Consider the following 9,820-nt stretch of genomic DNA (forward strand, 5'->3'; position numbering starts at 1 on the left):
GCCACCACGCCCAGCTAATTTTTGTATTTTTAGTAGAGATGGGGTTTTGCCACGTTTGCCAGGCTGGTCTTGAACTCTTAACCTCAGGTTATCTGCCTGTCTCGGCCTCCCAAAGTGTTGGGATTACAGGCATAAGCCACCACGCCCAGCCAGGATTTCAATGAAGAAATGCTTTTACCCTAAAGATGAAGTCCCCAGACAGAAGGTGCTCATTGGTGCTATCAACATTTGGTGATTGGTTCAGTTTAGATATCACCTCCTGGTGGGAGCAGCTTCATGGGTGCCCGTCTCCTTACATCCCTCCCAGTCCCATGTCTCAACCTTTGGAACATGCATGACCCTGTATCATGACCTGCTGTCCTGCATGTCCTCTAGACTAGACTGTCAACTTCGGGGGCAGAGTCTGGGTGCCTGGCCCATAGCAGGTGCTTCAGGAAGCCTCAAGGGCCATCGCTCCAGGGACCCCTGGCAACGGAGGGAAGAATAAAAGCAGTCACAGGTGGGTTTCTCCCGTAAGGATGGAAGCAGCTCAGCAACAGAGTCCTGGTAGAGGCAAGATTGCATTCCACATTCCAGAGGAAGTCTTTGTCTTGAAACTATGTACCAAAAGTAACAGAAACATAATAGACATGCTTTCCTTTTTAAGTTTGCTGGATTCTCCTGGGATACAGTGAAGCTCCAGCAAAAACCTCTCTCCTCAGCTAGTTCAGGCCTGGAAATGGCCACTTGAGGGTTTCCCTAAGCACCCGAAACTCAGTGAGCCCGCAAGTGACCTCATCTCCCAGTCCCCAACTCAGAGAGACCCAAAAGCTACAATTTTCTTTGACTGTATCATCAGACCCACTTCCTCTCTCCAGCTCAACTGCCACTATTCTCGTCCTAGTCTGAATCACATGTGACAATCATGACTACAATTTTTTTTTTTTTTTTTTTTGAGATGGACTCTTGCCAGGCTACCCAGGCTGGAGTGCAGTGGTGTGATCTTGGCTCACTGCAACCTCCGCCTCCCGGGTTCAAGTGATTCTCCTGCCTCAGCCTCCCGTGTAGCTGGGATTACAGGCGTGAGCCACCGCGCCCGGCCCGTTAGGGTGTCTTTGAAGCCATGCTTCGCTCTGGGTTTCCCCCTTTCCTCTTCGGTTGCTCCTTGTCCGATCTCTTTTCTGGACCCTTCTCCCACCCAAAGTAAGTGCTGGGTGTTCCCGCAGATGCTGTCCTGGGCTAGCTTCTGTCCTCATTCTAAGGGATTACAGTCTCCTGTCACCTGTATCAGGGAGGGTCCATCTACAGGAAAAAGACACCACTTTTGCAATTTTAAGGAAAAGGATTAAAACAAGGATTGGCCGGGTGCGGCGATGCGCGCCTGTAGTTCCACTTTTCCGGAGGCTGAGGTGCGAGGATCGCTTGAGCTGGGGGGTGGGGGTAGGCGAGACCAGCCTGGGCAATATAGGGAGACCCTGTCTCTTAAAAAAAAAAAAAAAAAAAGAAAAGAAAAAAGAAAAAAAGAAAGAAAGAAAAGAAGAGAGCAACAACACAAAAAATAAATAAATAAATAAAAACGGACGGGCGAACGCGCAGGGTGCGCGCAGGGTACCGCGGAGCCTCCCTGTCCCCCTTGTCTCGTCCTAGTAGGTCTAGCTGGGCCCCATCCCCTTTCCCACTCGGAGTGTGAGTGCCTGGAGACACGTACAGCCAACCAGTGAGAAGGAGTGGCCGCGAGTGGCATGCACTTGGTCCAATTACCTGCGGCCCTGCCGGCCGGCCCGCGCTTGGGCCAATGGAGGTGCGAGGCGGGGCTCAGGCGGGGGCAACGGTCACCTGATCCGCGGCTGTCTAGGCCGCTGAAGCAGTGGAGGCTGAGGCTATGATGGCGGCCACGGCGACGGCTCGAGTGCGGATGAGGCCGCGGTGCGCCCAGGCGCTCTGGCGGATGCCGTGGCTGCCGGTGTTTTTGTCGTTGGCGGCGGCGGCGGCGGCGGCGGCAGCGGCGGAGCAGCAGGTCCCGCTGGTGCTGTGGTCCAGTGACCGGTGAGCGGGCCGGGGTGGGATGCGCTGTGGCGGCTGAGGCGCCCTCGCCCGACTCCGACTCCGGCGCTGTCCTACGCGAGGGGTGGTGAGGCCCAGAGGTGGACTGTTCTTTGCTCGGGGGTCGCAGCGAATCTGCCGGCAACAGCTCCAGTCCACATGCGCCCCCGTGTGACAGCACCTCTTCTGTCCCCTGCCAGGGACTTGTGGGCTCCTGCCGACACTCATGAAGGCCACATCACCAGCGACTTGCAACTCTCTGCCTACTTAGATCCCGCCCTGGAGCTGGGTCCCCGGAATGTGCTGCTGTTCCTGCAGGACAAGGTGCGCCTGCCCCAGCCCACTCTCCCCCGGTCATCGGGAGGCAGCCAGGAACCCCTCCCCCCATGACACTGACGCCCATTCCCCAAGGGAAGCTTCAGTGACCTTGTCCCAACCGTAGGGAGGTGTGGGTCGTCTCATGGGAAGGCCTGTAGTAAACGCTTCAGTGGGCATGGCGACAGCCTCGGAAATGGCACCAACTTGATTGGAGGAAGCGACGGGTCAGAGGCCAGGTACCTACTGATTACCAAGCACTTTGGATATCTGACTTACTCCAATATGGTGGGTGGGGATTATTGTCCCTGTTCGTTTATAAATGAGAAGACTGAGGCTGGAGGTTAAGTGACTTGCCCAAGCTCATACAGCTAATGGGCGGCACAGTTGTAATTCTAGCTGTGATGATCATAATAATGATAATTGGAAAATGATCACCTGTTTAGTGCTTTGTAGGCACTTGCTATACTGATGTCATTATCTCAGTTTTACTGCCAAGGAAAGTAAGTTTTGTCGAGATACAATGTTTCACTACAGTTGATAGACACCACTTTGGTTCCAGCCTGAGTCTGTCAATCCTCCCTCCCAATTGGAGCTCATAACCTGCATGCTGTTTTCCCTCCCATCCAGGATCTTTGCCCCCAAGCAGGCGTGCAGACCATGAGATGATTCTAAGATAGCAAGCGTCTGCTAGGCCCTCCCTTGTTGGTGGCCTGTATGGCTCATTGCCCTTGTAGTCTCCCTTGGTTGCTGTGTGGGCAGATGGTGGCCTGAAGTCTTTTCAGGAGGTGGTAAATAATATACTCAGATAGGAACTGAGTCCTAGTTCCACCATGTAACCAGCCATTGGAGGCATGAAATAATCTTTGTCAATGACAGTTTCTACATCTGTAAAATGAAGACACCACCTACATCAGACGGCTGTGAGGGGGAATTCTTTTTTTTTGTTCTTTTTTTTTTGAGACAGAGTCTCGCTCTGTTGCCCAGGCTGGAATGCAGTGGTGCAATGTAAGCTCAATGCAACCTCCACCTCCTGGGTTCAAGCAATTCTCTGCCTCAGCCTCCTGAGTAACTAGGATTACAGGGCACCTGCCACTGCGCCCAGCTAATTTTTGTATTTTTTTTGTATTTTGAGTAGAGACAGGGTTTCACCATGTTGGCCAGGCTGGTCTTGAACTCCTGACCTCGTGATCAACCCACCTCAGCCTCCCAAACTGCTGGGATTACAGGCATGAGCCACCGCGCCCGGCCTGTGAGGGGGAATTCTTATAATCCACATAAAACATCTAGCCAGGATCCCCCAGTCTTTCGGCATTCACCCATTCATTCATTTGTCCAATATGGAAAGCCTACTATGTGCCAGGTATTATGAAGTGTTGGGGATACGGCAGTGAGCAGAAGAACCCAATCCCCCACCGTCAGGAAGCTGACATTCTCATGAGGGTGACCAGTAAATACTAAGTTGGTATATTATATGATGTCAGTGTTATAGTCTTTAGGGAAGGAAACAGGCTTAAGGGGACAGAGTGACTGGGATGCTGTTTTAGATAAGGGTGATCAGACCGGGCCTCACTGAGGAGGTGAGGAGGTGATATCTGAGCAGAGATCTTAATGGAGGGAGGGAGCTGTTGGGGGAAGGACATTCCTGGAACAGCAAATGCAAGGGCCCTGGGCGAGGTGTGCTCTTGGCAAGCTCAAGGAAGACCTGGTGTGACTGGAGCACAGTGAGTGAGAGAAAGGGGTAGGAGATGTAGGAGATGGTTCTCAGGTGGCCAGGCAATGAAGTAGGACCTTGTAGGCCATGAGGGGGAAGGTCAGGTGCAGTTCTAAATGTGTAAGAAAGCCTTGGGTAATGTGGAGCAGGGAGTGGTGTGATTTCTCAATTAAAGAAAGCCCACAGGACCCACCAGCAACTCCTGGGCTTTCCGACTGGGAGTCCGGGCGGCCAAACAGCAGCAAGCAAGGTCCTGCCCACAAGGGAGGGGAGACTGGGCGAGTGTATATACCAAACAGGTTAGGGAAGCTGATTAAAATCTCCTCAGGGCCTAACTGGGAAAGGCCAGAGGAAGCTGGAGATTGGGGTAGGGGGTAGGAGCGAAAGGACAAAGGACATCTGTAAGTTGTATCGAAAAAGGGATGGGGTCAGGGCCACTGTGGTCCTAAGAGCTCAAAAGACTTCAGTGCTTCCTCCGCATGTTCTGAGATCTCACCTCTCTCCCCTTCCACCAAAAGCAAGTGGGGTGACGGTCCTGTCCAGACTGGACATAGCCAACTCCCATTTTCTCTGGCTGGGAGGCCTGCTGCAAATGCTCTTGGCTGCCCCACCCCCTCCCCACAGCTTCCCTGTTCCCTCCCCAGTTCCTCTTGTCTGTAGGGCGGGTAAGGCAGCTGACTCCTACTCCTGAGGTTACCACAAATCAGCTGCCTGCAGATCTCCCCACCCCCATGACTGCCTTCTATGTCTTCTCACCCTGCCTTGACAGTGCTGGAGGGAAGAGGCGAGTCTCCCAGCCACCACCACCAGCACACAGTCGCGCTCCACTATACCCCATTCCTTGTCAAACCTCCTCAGATGTCTCCCCTGTTTCCCTATTAGCTGAGCATTGAGGATTTCACAGCATATGGTGGTGTGTTTGGAAACAAGCAGGACAGCGCCTTTTCTAATCTAGAGGTAAGAGTCCTCTCCCAGCCAGGGGCCATGGGGGACATTCTGTGCTTCTCCCAGCATAAGAACTGTACTCTTACCTCATATCAGCGTTACTTGGGTCTGAGTCTCCTCTGGGCTGCCTCCTCCCTCCCCCCCCCCGTAAACAACAACAACAACAACAACAAAACCACCTCATACTCTTAGCAGAGACACTGGCTTTGGGGTAGAAAGGCCTGGGGCCTGAATGTCAGGGGCTGGGGTGTGGGCCATTTTCTTCGTGAGCCTTTGTGGGTATGGCTTGCCAGAGGAAACCTGCCAGAGAGGTTTGGGGGGCTGGCCCAGGCCCACTGGCCCCTGGCTAACTCACCTTTTGCCTCTCCCCTGTCACCAGAATGCCCTGGACCTGGCCCCCTCCTCCCTGGTGCTTCCTGCCGTTGACTGGTATGCAGTCAGCACTCTGACCACTTACCTGCAGGAGAAGCTCAGGGCCAGCCCCTTGCATGTGGACTTGGCCACCCTGCGGGAGCTGAAGCTCAACGCCAGCCTCCCCGCCCTGCTGCTCATTCGCCTGCCCTACACGGCCAGGTACTGCCCACATGGCCCAGCCACCAGCCTCGGGGTCCAGAGAGCAGCAAGACCCTGGGCTATGGCATGTGGTGGCACCGTTCGACCAAATATGCCAGTACTCCCCACCCCCTCACAGCCCTTCTAGAAGGTGCCGTGTGTGGCCAGAAGAGGTGGGGAGGGCCTCTTCTGTGATTCAGGAGTTGGTGCCTAGCTCCAGAGATGAGGCAGATGTGAGCCCTGTGGGTGGGGAGCCTTCTCACCTAGCCAGGCCCTTGTCACAGAGCAGGTGGCTAGGACTTGAGTGTGACTGAGAAGCCTCGGGGTGAGATGGGCTTCCAGGAGTGGGCACTGAGGTAAGAGTGTGCAGGCTTGGTGTGTGGGGCTAGTGGGGAGGAGAAGCTGGGGCGGGGGAAGGGTAGTAGGCAGCACAGGTCCAGGCTGCCTGAGGACTCTGGCGCTCTGTTTGTCTTCCATAGCTCTGGTCTGATGGCACCCAGGGAAGTCCTCACAGGCAATGGTGAGTAGAATCAGGGAGGATGCACATCCTCACCTAGCCCTTGGGCGGGGACCACAGACAGTTGGCCTGCAGCTCCTCAGCCTCCTCACTCCCAGGGTGGCCCTCCTGCTTCTCGGGGCAGCTGACAGTGGAGCAGGGAAATGCTGGCTCCCAGGACCAGCCAGGGACCACCTAGCAGAGGACCCTGTCCAGCCAGACCCCACTTGGCAGAGGGGTAACCCCCTGTGCTGGAGGCTATGGAGCCAGTTTCTGTGCATGCAGCGTGAATCCTAGAGTTATGGGTTTAATAAGACTGCAGACATTTGGAAAAACAATTCTGGGGACTTACCTATTTGCAATAAAGAACAGTCATTCCCCATGGAAAGGCAGTCACAAACCTTTCATGGGTGGATGCGGAGTTTTCTGTATTGATATGTATTTTCTCGTGTCACATAGGTAGGGCTTGGCATTAGGAAGTTGATGACCAAAGCCACAGTTGTCCACGGGGGAGGCTAGGAATGGGGGTGGGGTGAGAAATAGCTGCTCCTAAGGATCCTCAGTGGAAAGTAATAACACCACTTTCAGATGGTCTAGAAGGTTTCTAAAGCAGACGGTGGGGAGTGTTTCTTTACACAGGGTGCCTGGTGACTTGACTCTCTGCTCTCCTTGTTGACCCTCAGATGAGGTCATTGGGCAGGTCCTGAGCACACTCAAGTCTGAAGATGTCCCGTACACAGCGGCCCTCACAGCGGTCCGCCCTTCCAGGGTATGTGCCCTTCCAGCAGGGGCTCTGGGGCATGCAGGGAGAGGCAGTGTGGTGAGTCTGTCTGGAGGTGGGGGGTGTATGCCACAGGCAGGCTGTCCGGGAGGCCCAGCATAGCGGAAGCATCAGGCACAGAACCCCTGTGGTGTGACTATTTGGAGTGGCTTGTCCCTGGGCTGACTCTGGGGGAGGACTAGGATGAGCACTCAAGTGCTGCCTTCCCATTCCAGGGGCAGCTTTCCATCTCGTCCTTTGAGGCTTGTGGGTGGCAGACTTGGACACTAAGTCTAAATGACCCTAAGTTTGAGGGACTAGGAACGTCATCAGGGTTTAGGGGCCATCAGGGAAAGCTTTCTGGAGGAAAGGCCTCCTCTGGCTGGTGGGACTTTGAGATAGTGGACAGGGTGTCCTGTCGGGAGAGGAGGGAGGGCACGACAGCTGGGTTGGAGTATGACAGTCTCCCAGGGCTGCTGAAAGAAGGCTGGTTGGGTGTTTCTGCAGGTGGCCCGTGATGTAGCGGTGGTGGCTGAAGGGCTAGGTCGCCAGCTGTTACAAAAACAGCCAATATCACCTGTGATCCATCCTCCTGTGAGTTACAATGACACCGCTCCCCGGATCCTGTTCTGGGCCCAAAACTTCTCTGTGGCGTACAAGGACCAGTGGGAGGACCTGACTCCCCTCACCTTTGGGGTGCAGGAGCTCAACCTGACTGGCTCCTTCTGGAATGACTCCTTTGCCAGGCAAGGGCACTAGGCTGGGGAGGACTGTGCCACCACAGGTGACCTTCCCACCACTGTGAGTCGCAGGTGGGGCAGGGAGCCAGGGTCAGGTCTGTGTGTTGGGGTGGGGATGGCCATGGTCTGGTTGGGGTCTGGGCAGTGTGAGGATGTAGGAGGTGTCATGGCGGGGGGTGCTGTTGGAGGGGAGTTGCTCAGACTTCTGCCTCCCCATGCTTGTGAGTCTTTGGTTGGGACCTTGGTTGTTAACACCTCCCCCTTGAGCAAAACTTCTGGGACTTTGTGTGGGCAAATGCCAGGCCAGCTACCTGAGGCATTTATGGGGCAACCATGCCCTTCTGTTTGCTCTCACCCCCAAAGCCCAGCCCAGGCACCTTAGTGACCCTAAGAGGGAGTAAAAGGAGAGGTAGTGAGCTCAGGGGAACCAGAGGAAGGACCCCCATGCTGGTGGCAAGGGGAACCTGGGTCCTGGCTTCCAGCTCTGTTCTGGGCTTGCAATGTGACTGGATCCTCAGTTTTCCTATCTGTCAAGTGGGGTCACTGCTTCTTCAGGTGGCTGCAAGGACCCAAGGCAGCTTAGGTAAGAGCAGAGCTGAGGAACTTGTTCCTCTAAGATGCCAAAGGCCCTCCCAGAGCCTCATGGTGCACCTCTTTCTCTGCCTCTGCAGGCTCTCACTGACCTATGAACGACTCTTTGGTACCACAGTGACATTCAAGTGAGTCCTGGGGTGGTTGAGGTGTGGGTAGGCTGGTGTGGCCCCAGCCTCCCCAGCTCACCTGACATCCCTGCCACCTTCCCCAGGTTCATTCTGGCCAACCGCCTCTACCCAGTGTCCGCCCGGCACTGGTTTACCATGGAGCGCCTCGAAGTCCACAGCAATGGCTCCGTTGCCTACTTCAATGCTTCCCAGGTCACAGGGCCCAGCATCTACTCCTTCCACTGCGAGTATGTCAGCAGCCTGAGCAAGAAGGGCAGTCTCCTCGTGGCCCGCACGCAGCCCTCCCCCTGGCAGATGATGCTTCAGGACTTCCAGGTATGGCGCAGGGGTGGCCCAGCTTCAGGTGGGGGAGCCCAGGCTGGTGTTTGAGAAACGAAGAGAGGCTTGGGCTTGGGAGTCCTGTCCCTGCGCTGCCCTTGTCCCAGTCCTTGCTGGGCCTCCCAACGGTCCTTTCTGACCCGTGTCTGTGTGTCTGCCAGATCCAGGCTTTCAACGTGATGGGGGAGCAGTTCTCCTATGCCAGTGACTGTGCCAGCTTCTTCTCCCCCGGCATCTGGATGGGGCTGCTGACCTCCCTGTTCATGCTCTTCATCTTCACCTACGGCCTGCACATGATCCTCAGCCTCAAGACCATGGATCGCTTTGATGACCACAAGGGCCCCACCATTTCTTTGACCCAGATCGTCTGACCCTGTGCCAGTGGGGGGTTGAGGGTGGGACAGTGTCCGTGTTGTTGCTTTCCCGCCCTGCAGCACACTGGACTGAAGAGCCTCCCTCTTCCTACCGCAGCATGAACCCCAAGCTCCCCTCAGCCCATCTTGCTCCCTCTTCAGCCTGCTGAGGAGCTTTCCTGGGCTGCCCCCATCTCTCCCAACAAGGTGTACATATTCTGCGTAGATGCTAGACCAACCAGCTTCCCAGGCTTAGTCGCTGTGAGGCGTAAGGGACATGAATTCTAGGGTCCCCTTTCTCCTTATTTATTCTTGTGTCTACATCATCCCTGGCTGTGGATAGTGTTTTTGTGTAGCAAATGCTCCCTCCTTAAGGTTATAGGGCTCCCTGAGTTTGGGGTGTGGAAGTTCTACTTAACTGTCCTGCTTGGCTGTCGTTATCGTTTTCTGGTGATGTTGTGCTAACAATAAGCAGTACACTGGGGTTTATTTCTGTGGCCTGAGAAGGAAGGCACCTCCACAGGTGGGCTGGGTGCGATCGTCGGCTGTCTGGCATGTTCCCACCGGAAGTGCCTGGCAGGAGCAGGGGGTGCTCGGTTGTTTCCTTCCTAATAAAGTAAACGAGGATCGCCATGCGTTGGGCCTCTTGTCGCTCATTTCTGCGCTGAGCTTTTGGCGCGTGCTCGCCAGAGGTATGCGGGAGGATGGAGCCTGGAGAGGGGGAGGCTAGGAGGCATCCCCGGAGACCGGGAGGGGCTTTAGTAAGCTGGGCCCTAACCGCTTAGGGCAGGGAGGGGTGGTCGGGCCGAGTCCCGGTGCGCTTCGGCGTCTCAGGAGGCCGTAGTGACAATGGCAGCCTTCGCGTCGTGAGGGAGCCGCCCCC

General features: G+C 55.4%; 1 protein-coding gene across 1 annotated transcript; it reads left to right on the forward strand.

Moving 5' to 3' along the window:
* Positions 1–1,800: 1,800 nt before the first annotated feature.
* ATP6AP1 (ATPase, H+ transporting, lysosomal accessory protein 1) lies at positions 1,801–9,573 on the forward strand. The gene is made up of 10 exons (XM_011972964.1): positions 1,801–2,025; positions 2,223–2,346; positions 4,934–5,008; positions 5,376–5,569; positions 6,028–6,068; positions 6,728–6,813; positions 7,312–7,550; positions 8,216–8,263; positions 8,350–8,581; positions 8,746–9,573. The coding sequence occupies exons 1-10, from the start codon at positions 1,862–1,864 to the stop codon at positions 8,953–8,955; spliced, it is 1,413 nt and encodes a 470-aa protein (XP_011828354.1). The 5' UTR covers positions 1,801–1,861; the 3' UTR covers positions 8,956–9,573.
* Positions 9,574–9,820: the final 247 nt, after the last annotated feature.

This window comes from Mandrillus leucophaeus, unplaced genomic scaffold, assembly GCF_000951045.1.
Source record: "Mandrillus leucophaeus isolate KB7577 unplaced genomic scaffold, Mleu.le_1.0 Scaffold1325, whole genome shotgun sequence".
NCBI lineage: Eukaryota > Metazoa > Chordata > Mammalia > Primates > Cercopithecidae > Mandrillus > Mandrillus leucophaeus.